Genomic DNA, 18,146 nt, shown 5'->3' on the forward strand with positions numbered 1-18,146 from the left:
TGACGAACCTTGTGGAACCTGTTTCTCATACCATGTTCAATAACAGGCACTGGGTATTCCAACAAGATTCGGCGCCAGCTCATAGAGCGAAGAGCACACAAGACTGGCTGGCGGCGTGTGAAATCGACTTCATCCGGCACGAAGACTGGCCCTCCTCCAGTCCAGATTTGAATCCGTTAGATTACAAGATATGGCAACACTTGGAGGAAAAGACGTGCTCAAAGCCTCATCCCAATTTGGAGTCACTCAAGACATCCTTGATTAAGGCAGCCGCCGATATTGACATGGACCTCGTTCGTGCTGCGATAGACGACTGGCCGCGCACATTGAAGGCCTGTATTCAAAATCACGGAGGTCATTTTGAATAAACTTTAGTGTCATAAGAATCTATGTTTTGTTAAGTTCATTTTGGTATATGAATGGTTACATAATGAATAAACTTGTTTCAATTATTTTACATTAAACATGTGACAGAATTTATGACCTGACTAGGTATATATAGTTCTGTCTCAATTTCTCATAAAACGCTAATAAGAGCGAAAAAGACAACCTGGGTAACTTTTTACAGCTTTCACTGCATATTAAAGCAAAATGGTTTTTTTTTCGGGTTGAAATTCTTCCGAAAATTTTTGGGGTACTCAATGACGCGCGCCAAGTACGATATAAATTTTTTTTTAATTTTTAAATTTTCAACAATTTTTTATTTATTTTTTCAACATTATGACGGTTTCTTGGTATTTTTTTGTATTTCACATCTTTTTGTAGAGAATGAAAGTTATTGAAATGAGTCTTATTTTTTTTGTAAAGTGCAAATGTCATTGAGATGAGTTTTATAAACATGGACTTGGCGCAATTTTTTACAGTGAAACTGTTTTTGTTCGGATTTCATATCTTTTTGTTAAGTATTATTTTTTGTAGTTATTTAGGTAAAGGTACTTATAAATTATATATTTCCGGCTGTCAAAAGGACAACAGTGTACGTTATAGTGCTCCCAGTTTTTATTACATACCACAGTGAAAACCAACGAATATAAAACGTGTATCACATAACAAAAACTTGGAAAGGAAGATTGACGAAAACACCAAGAAAAACTAAAAGAAAACACCAAAAAAACTAAAAGAAAGCACCTTTTAACATCGATTGTATTACGGTACACATACACATTGAGATTTCCATTGAGGGTAGAAATAAATAAATATCAACTGACAACTAGATCAAACGCAGAATCTGTCACGACTTTAAAAAGTGAAAAACGTCAACGACACCCAGTGGTGCCAACGCAACTAGCAAATTACGTTCCAATCTACACAAACCAAAACAGTTGTTTACATCACGATGGCTTCGATCAAAATGTCAGAGGATATGACAAAACTATTCCAGATGATGAAATTGGAACTTGATAAACAAACTGCAACGATTACTCAGAGTGTAACCGACAGTATCATGCGCAATATAGACGACAAAATAAAACCAATATTGGAAGAAAATAAGTATCTTAAGAACGAGGTACAGAAGTTGAATGACAAAGCAAGATACTTAGAAAACAAAGGTAAGAAAAATAACCTGATTCTACACGGCATAAAAGAAATAGAAAATAATCGACAAGAACTGTTTAATTTAATAAAAGAAATCATGAAAGGTTTAAATGTTGATATCAACTCCTATGAGATAAATAACTACTATAGACTAGGAAAGAAGCATGATGAGGAAAAAGTGAGACCAATACTCATATCTTTTACGTAATTTCTAAAGAAACTAGAAATATTTAAAAATAAGATGAAAATGCCGAAACATGCTTATATCACAGAAGATTTTTCAAAAGAAACAATAGAATTACGCAAAAACTTACAAGAACAACTCAAACAAGAAAAACAAAATGGAAAAGACGCATTCATTCGAAACAATAAAATAATTTTAAGAGATACGTCGGATGTCGAAAAAAGAAAGCGAGAAACCTCGACATCACCTAATATCATGCATACACCTACACACACCAAAAACTCGGAACATATTATTGCACCACCAAAATTACACAAAACCAATGCATTCGAATATATGAGGGCAAGATCATCCTCTTTCAATGAAAAACAATTTAAATCATAGGAATTAACAGACACCGGTAACGAAATCGCAACTAGAATAGAAAAACCATCCAATACATATAATGAAAACCCCAGTACGGCTGGTCACCGCGGGGTTACCGACCACTACCCCCAAGATCTCGAAAATTTCGACTCTAATCCAAATCCAACTAAAAACCAGACGTTAAATGAAGCAAATACAAAGGATAGAAAACATAGAATATATATAGCAACACTAAATACTAGATCATTAAAATCGAAGGAAAAATTATTAGAACTGGAACAAGCTTTGAATCACATCAATTGGGATATCCTCGGCATAAGTGATGTCAGACGGTCGGCTGAAAAAATTGAAGAACATGATGAATACATATTATACATATTACAAAAATGAATAACCAGGAATATATGGCGTGGGATTCTTGGTTAAGAAATATCTTAAAAACAATATAATAGAGTTTAAAGGAGTGTCAAATAGAATAGCAATTTTAAATATCACTCTTCCTGGCTACAAAAATCCGACTTCAATTGTTCAGATATACGCTCCTACAGAAACAGCAAAGAAAGAGACTAAAAACGAATTCTACAAAAGCTTAAATGAAATAATGGAGAATTTATACAAAACCATTATTGTAATGGGAGATTTTAATAGCCAAATTGGTCAGAGGAGAAAAAACGAAGATAAAATAATAGGACCCTACACAATAGGCAAACGAAATGATAATGGACAAAGGTTGATAAACTACGCGGCAGAGAATAACTTAACTGTAATGAATAGTTTCTATAAAAGAAATCTTCTAAGAAAATGGACATGGCAATCTCCTGATGGCATAACAAGAAACGAAATTGACTTTATTACAACAAATAAACCGAAACTTTTCTTAAACGTGGAAGTTCTCAACAGATTTAATTTTAACACAGATCACAGATTACTACGAGGCCACCTTCATATGTTTCAACCAAAAAACCAAAGAAAATTTATAAAAAATAGAAAGCTGCCAATCATACTACCAGTACCAAATCATATATTAAAATCTTTAGAAATAAAGCTACGACCAATTAAAGAACTGAAAACGACACAAGAAAAATATAATACTCTGGAAAACGTATTAAAAGAAATCAACAAACAGCTAGAAAGAGAAAACACACCAAAAGATAGATTAGGACCAATAGCAAGGGACCTAATAAGAAAGAGGAGCCTTCTATTTAGTAATAGACAGAACAACAAGCAAGAGATAACAAAAATTAGTAAAAATATAAACTTAGAAATACGAAAGCACAAACAAAAATTAAGAACAGAGACATTACAACTTCATATAGATAAATCAGGTGGGCTCAAGAAGGCATGGAAAGAACTCCAAGAATATACAACTTGGATAAATAACGTAACACACCACAAGACAAAAAAACATAAATCGAAAAGAAGTGACATACTCCAAACCGCGACCGATTTCTATCGAGAGTTCTACGATGACCAATCAATAACACCTACTTTAAGCAAAGAAGAAGAAAAAAATTCAGAATGAAGCGCTTGCTTTACAAGGAGTCCATAATAAGTACATCCGTCTATTGAAAAACATATACGAAAACATGAAAGCAAGAATACGGACAGAAAAGCTAGGAGAACACTTTCACATCAAAAAAGGAGTTAGACAGGGAGACCCCCTTTCACCCAAACTTTTCTCTGCAACCCTAAAACATGTGTTTCGTCAGCTCGAATGGGACGATTACGGTATTAATATTAATGGAGTGTTACTAAATCATCTGAGATTTGCCGACGACCTCATACTTATAAGCGAAAATCCAGAAACTTTACAAAAAATGATTGAGCAACTTGTATGTGAAAGTGAAAAAGTTGGACTATCATTGAACACAAACAAAACAAAGCTGATGACAAACTACAAAAAAGTCCCTATCAAACCTTACAACACAGCTAAATTAGAATATGTAAATGAGTATACATACAACCGAGGCCGCAACGGTCGGCACAGGAGTTTTCCTCGCGAGTATCGGGGACACGGGAGCGGCGGGTGCGACGGAGGCCGCGGGCGAGTTCGCGGCGTGATTGGTCTTAAATTCTAAAAATTCCGACGATAACGACGGGTACCTCAGGCGGAGGAATTCCGCAAACAGGTCGATCGTGGACTCCATTATCACGTGCCCAGGGGGGGCTACCCCGGGACTTTAAGCACACTCGCCTTACGGCGAGGCCCCAAAATTATAATAATCGCAATTAATTACAGCACACAGTCGTCTGCTTGAAAACGAGCCACTAAGTTACCGAACGAATTCTAGGAATTTAGGGGTCCGCCCGCTCACAGACGGCGATGCGACGCAATTAACACAGGTAGTCACTTCCGAGAAAGCACTTAGACGCCAGATGTGCTCCGAACCGAGGTCAGGCGATCGAACGGTCGATGGGCACGTCAGCGCGCGGCGGGTGCGTGAATCGGAATGATGCCACGACTCTGTCCACGTACTGCCATTTTATACTGTGGCGTTACGGAGTCTACCCTTCGTTTTGTGATATTTATCAAAACAACATTTCATCATTTCAAATAATAATCAAAACCACCGTCTTAATATTACTAAAAGTCGTTATCCACGACAACTAAAAGTCGTTATCCACGACACGGCCATTCTGACACGTCACACGTCCCTGTGTGACGCTCCTGCAAGGAAAACAACCTTTTACAATATCAAACAGGTTTCGTCTCGGCCACTCCTGATTCATTCACGATTGAGGATTGGGATTCCTTTCATTACAAACCATAACGTTAGCTCTCAACAAGATCTTTAACAGACTATGTTAACCTGTGTGAGTAGATAACTTAATTACCTAATTATTAGTGATACACTTTACAACTGAAAATTTTCATTAATGCTCAATAAAGAAACCCGAGTTATTACAAAACAACTCAATCTGAGCAGTATTTCATCAGTATTATGTATCAGCCACAAACTATCGTTACAATTACTTCCATCTACTGAGAGTAACTCATGCCACCTATATAGAGTGACGATAACCCAATTCAAGTGCCACCTCCATCGAGTAGCTCTTGACTACTTATTGCCTCCATCCGGCAAATAAGTGGGACCTCCATCCGGTACCCAACTTCAACACAAAACACTAATGCCTCCATCCGGCACGCAAGTGGAACTTCCATCCAGTACCCACTTCAACCATAAAACATATCGCAATGCCTCCATCCGGCAATAAAACGAACACATCACCTAAATCGAGCGATGTGTTCAATTACCAGTCATAAATGACACCGAATACTGTTCTGAATACTAATCACACAAAATAGGACAACAAAATCCTTACTTTAATCAGTCAGTTGTATCGTGGTCATTTGATCCTACATCTTCTACATCACTAGTGTCAACAAAATCGTATAGAACGCTCCTGGCCTGGCTGCCGGCGCAGCTAGTGACATTGCCACCCACATTATCATTAAAACAAATGATAAAACCAATACACATCACTTCACAATATAGAGTCAAGGTCATTACTAGACCAACACAACAATAGTCTCCATTGAGACCCAGGTCTCCGCTGCACCAATCGATGGAGATACTCTCACCTCACTGATCAGTCTCGTCAGTAGCACTGCTTAGAGGTAACCTTATGTATTCATAGGTTCTATTACCAGTTAAAGCCATCTATCTTCATTTCAACGAGCATCCTTATGTAATCATAGGTTCTATTACCAGTTAAAGCAACTTTCCAATGTTCTGGTCTCGTCAAAGTTAATCTCTTACTTTCAGTATCATTTTAAGTAAAAACCTTTAGGGATATGGCACGCGAACTATTAAGAATTCGAAGGGGCTCGCCTCTGTTATTCTTATGGTAGAACAATTTTAAAAAGATGTACGGCTTCTAGCACTTCTTGTCAAGAACAATTCCATGAGCTTATCGCGAGCTTGGTCATCAATAACGCAAGTGTGGGCTTCGAATAAGGACACACTAGATTTAAGTGCTTATTTCGTTGAATGCTCAATCTCACTGAACCGATTAAAAAAACTATCGGGTAGTACATGACATAAAAATGAGTAAGCAATAAACCATCGCAAAGGATTTGTTCCGTAAAGTTTTGGTCAAAACAACAGCGTGGATCGCCCGTGTGCATCACCCGCTGACTACACACGATGGCCTTTACAGACCCCGACCTCCGCCAGAGCCAAACGCGCACCGCGCACCCACGGACTACTTGAGTTGCCTCAAGAGACACCGATTTCTACCGGGCTACGACTACGTAATAGCTACTGGTACGGTCGAACACAATACGGCCGATAGACTATCCTTACTCGAGTTTTCACCAATTTAAGCTTGCTCTTCATCATCATCATTTACATCAACCTCGACTGGTATGTGACCTGCTGGCATTTTTCTTAGCCTATCGTGTGGGTATTTGTAAGTACGTTTTGAATTTAACGCTTTCAATGTGTAACGGTCACCATCCAATACTTAGACTACTTTAAACGGCCCTTTAAACTTCGGATCTAATTTCGTTTGATTACGCTCTTCGTTTTAATGTGTGGACGAGCTCACAGCCCACCTTGTGTTAAGTGGTTACTGGAACCCATAGACATCCACAGCGTAAACGCACCACACACCTTGAGATAGAAGTTCTAAGGTCTCAGTATAGTTACAACCGCTGCCCCACCCTTCAAACTGAAATACACCACTGCTTCACGGCAGAAATAGGCAGGGTGATGGTATCCGTGCGGTCGATGGCCCTATACGGAGCACCCGTCTGGTGCCACGTCCTTACCCACGAGAACGTCGCCGCGCTGTGACACCGGCAGCGCGCGATCGCAGTCAGAGTCATTCAAGGATACCTCACAGTCTCCTACGAGGCGGCGCGCCCTAGCGCAAGTGCGGCCGGAGCGCGGAGGCTCCAACCTCGGCAGTCCGGGCTGGAGGCGTGGTCTCGTGGTTTGGCGGACCCGTCGGCCGGCCTCCGTACCGTCGAGGCGATCTGCCCGGTTCTCGCGGACTGGGTGGGCCGCGACCGCGGAAGTCTCACCTCCAGCTACCTGTGCAGACTCACAAGACATTTTACCACCATGCAAACTTCTTACCGCAACAAATCTTACCAGCCACCACGCAAACTACAATTTTACGGGTTCCACCTCTCCTACACGATGTTACTCCCACACTGAGGAAGCCAACCGCGAACACTTGTCAAGTACGCACAAGCACGCACTTCACCGGAAAAACCTGCATCCGCCAGCGGAACCCGAACACCGCCGCATCGCCAGACACGAACGCACCGGACGTCTTATCTTATAGGTCACGACGACTTCAGATGTGTCAATTTTTCTTCCCCACGGAAACTTGCTTGCTTTCTTGTTTGCTTGCTTGCTGGAGCCCGAAGTCATCGAACGTGTAGTGTTATTGGTATTGAATCTAGTAGATTCTAAAGTTTCAGCGACAATTCACAGTCTCATGTCCTGGTTTACTGCACTAGTGCCATGTAACTCTAGCAGTCATTGGCTTAAAAACGATTCGTGTCGGAACTACCCACTCGTCATGACAGATCCATTATTGCGATCGAAGTTTCATTTCTTGCAATAGCTTGTTACGTGTTGTATTTCCGCTAGTAAATGCCATGTGATGAAGTCGACAGTCAAACTGGGCAACATGAGCCAGAACGTAAGATGTGACGATTTCTTCGTGGCTCAGATCTTCCATCGAGGTAACAGAGACGTTATTACACGACTTACGTATGCTGCATTCATGCTCTTGTGGCGTACCACTACTAGTATTCTGATCTGCATCATGTTTTTTTGCTGTACTTCGAACATGTTCAAACACGTCACGCCAGTGAGAGTAGAGTCCTGATCTCACTTCTGATGTTGGCTCACGTCAGGGATGGCTGAGCGGTAGTTTCCGTCATCACTCGTATTTGGTTGAACTCAGTTTAGTCATTAAAACTTTTTGAATAATAATTATTGAAACTCACCACACACAACTTTCACAATGACAGGATAAACCGACAGTTTCGTTGCACATACCGACAGACCGACTGACTGACTGACTGACTGACTGCCAGAGATTCACTGACTGAGACGGACGGAATGACTGTCTGACACGGAATGCCACGACTCTGTCCACGTACCGCCATTTTATACTGTGGCGTTACGGAGTCTACCCTTCATTTTGTGATATTTATCAAAACAACATTTCATCATTTTATTTTATTTTTTTTATTTTATGACCTGGTGACAGAGACCTTTAGGTCATATCTTATTTGGAAAACGTTCATTACTTTGGGGTCACTACACTTCACTTCACTAAATTTTGTCATTTAAATTGTTTGAATTGTATTTTTTATGTAATTATAAATAGGTTTATAGGATGTTGGATCTTTTAGTAAAAAGTTAAGTGGCAGCGGGCGGGAGCAAGAGACACACTTAAATGCATTGGTATCACTAAGTTCACTAGCCAGCACAAGTCTTTGAATTAAGAAACTTTGGCAATCGAAAATAATGTGATGGATCATCCCTTCTTCTGCTTGACAGTGTATACATTGGTTATTTGAAATAATGCCAAGTCTTGCTAGGTGTGACGGCGCAGTATTATGGCCAAATCTCAATCTGTTTATTGTTGTGATGAAATCTCGACTTTCACTAGTTTTCAATTTGTCATACCATGGTTTAACAGGCAGGTTATCTTGGATACTTCCATACCACTTTCCCTTGTTTTCCTGATCTTTCTTCCACAATTCCGTCCACAGAGTGTAAATGTTTTCTTTAATATTTAGAAAATAGTCAGTGAAAGGTACGAGTAATGAGTCTGTAACGTCAATACTGTTTATAGCCTCGCGTGCAGCTTTGTCAGCTTTTTCGTTGCCCGTTATGCCTCTATGTGAAGGAACCCACATAAATGTTATATTTACATTCTTATGATGATATTTATACAAAAGCTCTTTTATAATATACAAGACGTAATTAGTTTTATAATTTACAGATATATTACTTAAACTCTCTAGCAGGCTTAAAGAATCTGTTATTATTAAAAAGTTTTTACAGCTATTAACCACAGTAATTCGCAGTAAGGCTTGATAAACAGCATAAGCCTCTGCAGTAAAAATGGAACAAGATTCATTCAAAACAAAGCTTTGAGAAAACCTAGCCTTTGAATCATAAAATGCTGCATGCACATAATTATTCCCTTTGCTGCCATCAGTATATATAGTGTAATATGTATTTTGTGACAAGAACTGAATCATATCAGAATTGCTATTAATTGTACTTGGGATTATATTTACTGGATATGAAATGGAGTGATAACTATTAGAGTAATATGGCCAAAGGGACTGTTTACTGATCTTTTTATACTTATTATCTATTTCCAGATATATTATGGACAAAGGTGGTGTATATTTGTTAAGGGTTATTCCAGTTAATAATGAAGGAGGAGTGATGTCTAGGTATGGTGCAATTTTTTGAACTATTTGCTTATTATTAGAAGTTGGTAATTTGAGACAGTATCTGTGTGCAAGTAAGAGACGTCTCAAGATTAATGGCATAACTTTTGTCTCAACTTCCATGGCCCTTATGGGAGTTGAGCACATTGCACCGGATATTATTTTCAAAGCTCTGTTCTGTAATATATCAAGTTTACTTGCATGTGGGCTATTCAAATAAGCTAGAGAGCTATAATCAAAATGGCTTCTGACAATCGATTTGTATATTAAAGACAGTATTTTGGGATCTGCACCCCATGATACTCCAGCAAGACATTTCATAACATTAAGACCTCTTAAAGCATTTTTGGAAATATGATTAATATGTGATTAGTTAATTTCAAAAGTTAATTTCTGGTCTATTATTATTCCCAAAAATTTTTTACTGGTAACCTTGTTTATAATTTCACCATTATAAATGACATTATAGATTGGTGTATCCTTGCTGAATATTACATTGCTCTTGGATGGATTAATTTTTAATTTTTTTTTTTTTTTTTTTTTTTTTTTTATGATTGAAGGATTACTGGTGGCCCGGAGGCCTTTCCAGTTTCACCAGGACAGGTGGGCGAGCAAAGGCTCAGCCAGGAGGGGTGGGATTTGCTAACAGCTACCCGAGCGCCTCCGAAGGAGACCTAACAACTCAAGAGTAGCTGCTTCGCGAATGAATCTACTACCGGATCGGAATCGCGACCCGCTGAGAAGATCCGGCGAGAAACTCAGCGAGCTGATTCATGGGTTAGGTTGCACGGCGAACTCTTTGTCGAGTTCGACGAGTACGGTTACCGAGATCCCTAAGCCTACTCCTAGAGCTGAAGGCGTCTAGTGCAAACGTTATTGGATCTGAGGGATCCGTAAGGACGTGTCTAGGGCGTCGACGGTGACTGGCTCCTGCATGATCAGGATTCGGGGAGTAGTCAGCGGCGGCTACGATAAGGCGATTATCATGACGCATAGCCTTATCGAAGTACCGTTCCGACGCTGACTTCATGTATTTCTGGATAGATTCGAGGCCCAGGTCGTCGTGTAGGTCAACGTTCCTCACGAACCACGGAGCTCCGACGGCTAACCTGCAAAAGCGGGATTGTAGAGATTGAAGGGTGTCTATGTGTGTGCGGGCCGCGTGAGCGAACACCACACTCGCGTAAGTCATGACGGGCCTTATGCAAGTTTTGTAAAGTGTCACCTTGTTCCGAAGGGACATTTTACTCCGCTTACAGATCATGGGGTAGAGTCTACCGAGAATAAACGCGGCACGGTCACGGACTGATTTTATATGCGGGCGGAATGTCATCGATGCATCCAGGGTAACGCCCAGGTACTTGACCTTCCTGGCCCAGGGTATGGATTGACTAAAGAGAGTAATCGGGGGTGTGAGATTCCTCCTCCTAATACGGGAGGAAATCCGTGTGGAGCTTCCCCTCTGAAATAGCACCGCAGTACTTTTCACTGGGTTGATGTCTATGCGCCATTTTCGGAACCACTGTCCTAGGGCTAGGGCTGCGCTCTGAAGCTTCTTCGCAATTAGGGACTTGTTTCTACTGGAATAGTAAACAGTCGTGTCGTCGGCGAATAAAGCTAAATGGGTCGGCGGCGACCGGGGAATATCGTTAACGAATAAGCTAAATAGGAGGGGTGAGAGGACAGAGCCTTGCGGGACTCCAGCTGTGAGAGGTCGTGGGGAGGAGCGGGTTCCCTCGACTCGATATCGAAAAGAGCGGTTCGACAAGAAGTCCCGTATGATGAGCACGAGACTATCCGGCACGCCCATGTTGAATATTTTGAAAATCAAACCGTTGTGCCAGACTTTGTCGAACGCTTTTGCGACGTCGAAGAAGAGAGCTCCCGTGTATAACGGTTTTGGTCGATTAAGCCCCACAAGAATGTGCTCCGTGAGGCGGTGCACCTGTTGAACGCATGAGTGATATGTACGGAATCCGAATTGTTCATCGATGAGAATGCCCTTGGATGAGACGAAGTCTCTGAGGCGTTTGTAGAGCAGACGCTCATACAGTTTGCCTAAAGACATGAGGAGGCTAATCGGGCGGTAGCTCGTCGGATGATTTTTTGGTTTACCGGGTTTATGTATGCCGATAACATCCGCTTCTTTCCACACCGCGGGAAAGATACAGTTCGCCATAGCGGCATTGAAAATAGATGCCAACATCACGATGAGTTGGACGGGTAGAAGTTTAATAACGCGGTTGGATATACCGTCGGAACCGGGAGCCTTGCGAGGACGTAGGTCTTTGATCAAGTCTTTAACTTCCATCGGGGTGACGGGTGGTAACGCGTCCGAGGGTGGCAAGGAGACTCTGCGTTCTACCTCACTGTCTACTAATTCTACATGAACAGGGTCCACGGATTGAGTGCTGGGCGTGCACTGGGTTTGCAATGTATCGGCCAGCAGCTCTGCTTTTTCATCATCATCGAACGCCGCGAGTCGGCCTGAGGGGCCTACGAGGGGGGGCATAGTTACTACCGTATCCGATTTGAGAGTACGAGCTAAGCGGTAGTAAGACCTTTGAGAGGGCGCGAGTCTTTCTAAGAAATCAGACCATCTGGCATCTCGGACTTCGGCGATGCGAGACTTTACGTCGCGTTGTAGGGCACGCATTCGAATTCGATTTTCCGCGGTAGGATACCTGTCGTAGGCGCGTATCGAGGCGTTCTTAGCTCTAAGGAGTTCCCTAATATCGTCGGACAATTTGAAGCGGTGAAGGAAGTCCTCCGCTACAACTTGTTTCGATGACCTATCTAATGTCGAGGTGATGTGTGACGTTAAGATGTCTATGGCTTCAGCGGTATCCTGAGGAGACGGGGTAGAGTCCGGGCTAAACGGGAGCGATGGTGGATCAGATTCAGCCAGGCTGATGCCCAGCGTGTGCCAATCCACCACAGTCCTCGTGACGGGAACGGAATCGGGTGCGCGACCGAGCTTCATAACGACGGGACGGTGGTCTGAATCTAACTCTGAAACTACTTCGATCGAGTGTAAGCGCAGAGTTACGTTTTTTAATAACGCTATGTCGAGTATATCCGGGCGATGCGCGATATTTAGCGGGTAGTGAGTCGGGGTTAGCGGAGCGACGATATCGAAGGCGAGATCATCGACTAACGCGTCAAGCCGCCTGCCATTCGGGGTTGTAGTGTGTGAGTTCCACCTGATGTGTTTACAATTTAGGTCGCCCGCCAGAATGACAGAGCTCCCCATGCCGAGCAGCGCCTCGATATCACTGCTTAGAACGATCTTATCCGGTGGAAGATAAACGGACGCGATAACGATCGGCGCGTGTCCCGTCAGTGAGATTCGGCACACTGATGCTTCGATATTAGCGAGCGCGGGAGGATCGAGCGGGACGCAATGCAGGGCTCTTCTATAGTAAATGACGGTACCACCACCACGAGCAGAGAGCCTGTCGTTCCTGACCATGTTATAGTTCGCGATTTTAGGGTCACGGCGCGCGGGCTTAAGTAGGGTCTCCTGCACTAAAAAGATATCAATTTGATGGTCACGCAAAAAGTCAGAAACCTGATCACGTTGATTTGCGAGACCGTAAGCGTTAAAAAATCCTATCGTTACGGATAGGGGCTTTATTCTACTTATATACGCCATTGATTACCGGCGGAGTGAGGGGAGGACGTACGTATTTAATGACGCGTATACGTCGGCGTATTCTTGCACAACGGCGATAAAGTGTTGTGCAGTAGAGGCAGCGCGAATGGCGTCGCCCAAAGCGTTAACGCGCTCAAAGTTGATCGACTGAAAGAAGTCGATCGCTAAAGCGAGATTGTCGGACGCGGTCGGAGGGCAAGTCGCGGGAGAGGGACGAGTCGCGGGGGCGGGACGAATTGCGGAGGAGGGAGTTGTAGCCGTGTTCGTGTACGGCAGCGGTTTCGCCCAGGCCGAGACACTGGGCACCGGCGCCGGAACGAACGCTGGCTTAGCCTGCGACACAGAGGGTGCCGAGGCTTTGATGTCTGGGCCGGAAGCTCGGAGGCGGTTTTGGCGGGCGACGCGTCGATTTATTTTAGGGGCTCGGGGGCATCCGCGGTAATTTGCGGGGTGACCCTGTGTTCGATACAGGACGCAGCTAGGCGGTTCCGTCGCGGTTTTTTGATCGCGAGTGCATAGGGCCGTGGCGTGATCGCCTAAGCACTTGACGCATCGGGGGCGCGCGTGACAGTTACGGGAAGAATGCCCGTATAATTGGCAGTTATGGCACTGGCTAGGTGTGCCTTTCTTGTGTGGGGTTTCGACTGCGATTCCGGAAAGGCTACAGACCGTTCGGATGTTGAATATTTGCTTACCCTCGGGGGTAGGCTGGAGGGCGACGAGAACCATATTATATGGCTCCCTTCCGCGGCCTGTATGCATGCGGTGTACGGAGTTAACCGGTAGGCCTTGTTCGAGAAGGTCGGCCTTAACGAGCTCGGTATCCAACTCTTTAGGGATGCCACGTATAACGGCACGGAGTTCGCGCTCCTCCTGGAGCGTATACGTGTGGAAACTTATACGCTCCTTACGGAGGTAAGAAGAGAGGGCCCTATGGTCGTCGGGTGTTCGAACCTTAATTTGAATGCCGTTCGCGAGGTTACGGGCATTCGTGAAATTGATATTTTTGGCCTTAAGGGCCAGAGAAACTCGTTCCCAAGCTGCCTTCTCTTGAAGGATTACCGGGGGAGGGGTCTGGGTTTTATTTTGTGCCACCGGACGCGGCGACGGAGTGGCACGGGCTGGAGGCGCAACGGGAGTCTGAGGGCGGGGGCGCGACGCGTTCGCGGCTTTGCTAATTTTAGCGGCCGCGGGAGCTCGAGACTCCGCGGCACGCTTCTTACCCTTTTGCACCAGGGTGAATCCATCCGTCGATGAGGCGGGGGCGAGGTCGACCTCCATCTCCGAGTCAGAGTCGGAGGACGAGGAGGCGGGCGCAGGTGACCTACGAGTAGGTGTTTTGGAGGGTGCGACGGAGGCCGCGGATGATCGCGCTGCTGGAACGGTGACCACGGCGGACGACGCAGCAGTTTTACTCGCCAGTATAGGCGACGCGGGAACGGCAGGCACGACGGAGGCTGCGGTGCTCGATGCAGAAGCTTTGCACGCAGGTACAGGCGACGCAGGAGCAGCGAGCTCGGCGGAGTCCACGAGAGGGCTCGCGGTGTGATCGGCCTTGAAGGCCTGAAACTCGGAAGTGAGCTTTGGGTAGCGAAGCCGGAGAAATTCCGCAAATACAGCGTGCATGATGGCTACGTGCCCAGGTGGGGCTACCCTGGGTCTTAGAAAACACTCGCCTTGCGGCGAGGCCCCAACTTCCCGGACCTGAGCGGTTCTATTGAACACAGGTGGCGATGCGGCACGATTACTACAGGACAAAGAAAAAAACACAACAAAACGGAAATAACAAAAAGACACAAAACAATTAAACACTTCCAGGAAGACAGTTTGTCGGCAGATGTACCACGAACACAGAAATAACAAAAGGAAACAAAACAATTAAAAACTTCCAGAAAAAAAAAAAAAAAACACTTGGTCGGCAGATGTACCACGAACACAGGCCGCGCGAACAACGGCCGGGCTAACAAAAGCCGGGCGAACAAAGGCCGGGCAATCGAGTGGTCGATGAGCACGTCCGCACGTGACGGGTGCCTCTATCGGAATGAATTTTTAAATGTAGAATGTCGTTGTAATAATAGAACAATTGGGATAAAGCTACATTAATACTGTCTATTGCTACTTGTAAATTATAGTCACTACTATACAAAACGATGTCATCAGCAAATTGTAGTATATTTACATTATTATTTACATTATCTATAAAGTTGCAGATTTCACTAGTGTATATATTATACAATAATGGAGATAAGGTAGCACCTTGCATTGCCCATTCCGATAGAGGCACCCGTCACGTGCGGACGTGCTCATCGTCCACTCGATCGCCCGGTCTTTGTTCGCCCGGCTTTTGTTAGCCCGGCCATTGTTCGCGCGGCCTGTGTTCGTGATACATCTGCCGACCAAGTGTGTTTCCTGGAAGCCTTTATTTGTTTTGTTTTAGTTATTTTTGTGTTCGTGGAACATTTGCCGACAAAGTGTTTTCCTGCAAGTATTTATTTGTTTTGTTTCTTTTTGGAATTTCTGTTTTGTTGTGCTTTTTCTTTGTCCTGTAGTAATCGCGCCGCATCGCCACCTGTGTTCAATAGAACCGCTCAGGTCCGAGAAGTTGGGGCCTCGCCGCAAGGCGAGTGTTTTCAAGACCCGGGGCCGCCCCACCTGGGTACTCAGCGATCATGGACGCTGTATTCGCGGAATTCCTCCGACTTCGCCACCCACAGCTCGCCTCAGAGTTTCTGGCCTTCAAGGCCAATCACACTGCGAGCCCTCTCGAGGACTCCGCCGCGCTCGCTGCTCCTGCGTCGCCTGTACCTGCGTGCAGAGCTTCTGCATTGAGCACCGCAGCCTCTGTCGTGCCTGCCGCTCCCGTGTCGCCTATACTGGCGAGAAAAGCTGCTGCGTCGTCCGCCGTGACCATCGTTTCAGCTGAGCGATCATCCGCGGCCTCCGTCGCGCCCTCTAAAACACCTACACTTGCTCGTAGGTCGCCTGCACCCGCCTCCTCGTGCTCCGACTCTGACTCGGACATGGAGGTCGACCTCGCCCCCGCCTCATCGACGGATGGGTTCACCCTGGTACAGAAGGGTAAGAAGCGTGCCGCGGAGTCTCGAGCTCCCGCGGCCGCTAAAATTAGCAAAGCCGTGAACGCGTCGCGCCCCCGCCCTCAGACTCCCGTTGCGCCCCCAGCCCGTGCCACTCCGTCGCCGCGTCCGGTGGCACAAAATAAAACCCAGACCCCTCCCCCGGTTATCCTTCAGGAGAAGGCAGCTTGGGATCGAGTTTGCCTGGCCCTTAAGGCCAAAAATATAAATTTCACGAATGCCCGTAACCTCGCGAACGGCATTCAAATTAAGGTTCAAACACCCGACGACCATAGGGCCCTCTCTTCTTACCTCCGTAAGGAACGTATAAGTTTCCATACTTATACGCTCCAGGAGGAGCGCGAACTCCGCGTTGTAATACGCGGAATCCCTAAAGAGTTAGATGTAGAGCTCGTCAAGGCCGATCTGTTAGAACAGGGCTTTCCAGTGAATTCTGTGCACCGTATGCACACCGGTCGCGGTAGGGAGCCATATAATATGGTTCTAGTCACCCTCCAGCCTACCCCCGAGGGTAAGAAAATCTTCAACACACAGACCGTCTGTAGGCTCTCCGGTATCGCCATCGAAGCCCCCCATAAAAAAGGCACTCCTAGCCAGTGCCATAACTGTCAATTGTACGGGCACTCTTCCCGTAACTGTCACGCGCGCCCCCGATGTGTTAAGTGTTTGGGCGATCACGCCACGGCCCTCTGCGCTCGCGACCAAAAAACCGCGACGGAACCGCCTAGCTGCGTCCTGTGTCGAACACAGGGTCACCCCGCGAATTACCGTGGTTGCCCCCGAGCCCCTAAAATAAATCGCCGCGTCGCCCGCCAAAACCGCCTCCGAACTTCCGGCCCAGACATCAAAGCCTCGGCACCCTCTGCGTCGCAGGCTAAGCCAGCGTTCGTTCCGGCGGCGGTGCCCAGTGTCTCGGCCTGGGCAAAACCGCTGCCGTACACGAACACGGCTACAACTCCCTCCTCCGCGATTCGTCCCGCCCCCGCGACTCGTCCCTCTCCCGCGACTTGCCCTCCGACCGCGTCCGAAAATCTCGCTTTAGCGATCGACTTCTTTCAGTCGATCAACTTTGAGCGCGTTAACGCTTTGGGCGACGCCATTCGCGCTGCCTCCACTGCACAACACTTTATCGCCGTTGTGCAGGAATACGCCGACGTATACGCGTCATTAAATACGTACGTCCTCCCCTCACTCCGCCGGTAATCAATGGCGTATATAAGTAGAATAAAGCCCATATCCGTAACGATAGGATTTTTTAACGCTTACGGTCTCGCAAATCAACGTGATCAGGTTTCTGACTTTTTGCGTGACCATCAAATTGATATATTTTTAGTGCAGGAGACCCTACTTAAGCCCGCACGTCGTGACCCTAAAATCGCGAACTATAACATGGTCAGGAACGACAGGCTCTCTGCCCGTGGTGGTGGTACCGTCATTTACTATAGAAGAGCCCTGCATTGCGTCCCGCTCGATCCTCCCGCGCTCGCTAATATCGAAGCATCAGTGTGCCGAATCTCACTGACGGGACACGCGCCGATCGTTATCGCGTCCGTTTATCTTCCACCGGATAAGATCGTTCTAAGCAGTGATATCGAGGCGCTGCTCGGTATGGGGAGCTCTGTCATTCTGGCGGGCGACCTAAATTGTAAACACATCAGGTGGAACTCACACACCACAACCCCGAATGGCAGGCGGCTTGACGCGTTAGTCGATGATCTCGCCTTCGATATCGTCGCTCCGCTAACCCCGACTCACTACCCGCTAAATATCGCGCATCGCCCGGATATACTCGACATAGCGCTATTAAAAAACGTAACTCTGCGCTTACACTCGATCGAAGTAGTTTCAGAGTTAGATTCAGACCACCGTCCCGTC

At 45.5% G+C, this 18,146-nt stretch overlaps 1 protein-coding gene across 1 annotated transcript; it reads left to right on the top strand.

Moving 5' to 3' along the window:
• Positions 1-1,351: 1,351 nt before the first annotated feature.
• On the top strand, positions 1,352-4,358 carry LOC134201708 (uncharacterized). Its single transcript, XM_062676953.1, has 4 exons — positions 1,352-1,714; positions 2,619-2,849; positions 3,796-4,029; positions 4,326-4,358. The coding sequence occupies exons 1-4, from the start codon at positions 1,352-1,354 to the stop codon at positions 4,356-4,358; spliced, it is 861 nt and encodes a 286-aa protein (XP_062532937.1).
• Positions 4,359-18,146: the final 13,788 nt, after the last annotated feature.

The sequence above is a fragment of the Bombyx mori genome, chromosome W, assembly GCF_030269925.1.
Source record: "Bombyx mori chromosome W, ASM3026992v2".
In the NCBI taxonomy this organism is placed as follows: domain Eukaryota; kingdom Metazoa; phylum Arthropoda; class Insecta; order Lepidoptera; family Bombycidae; genus Bombyx; species Bombyx mori.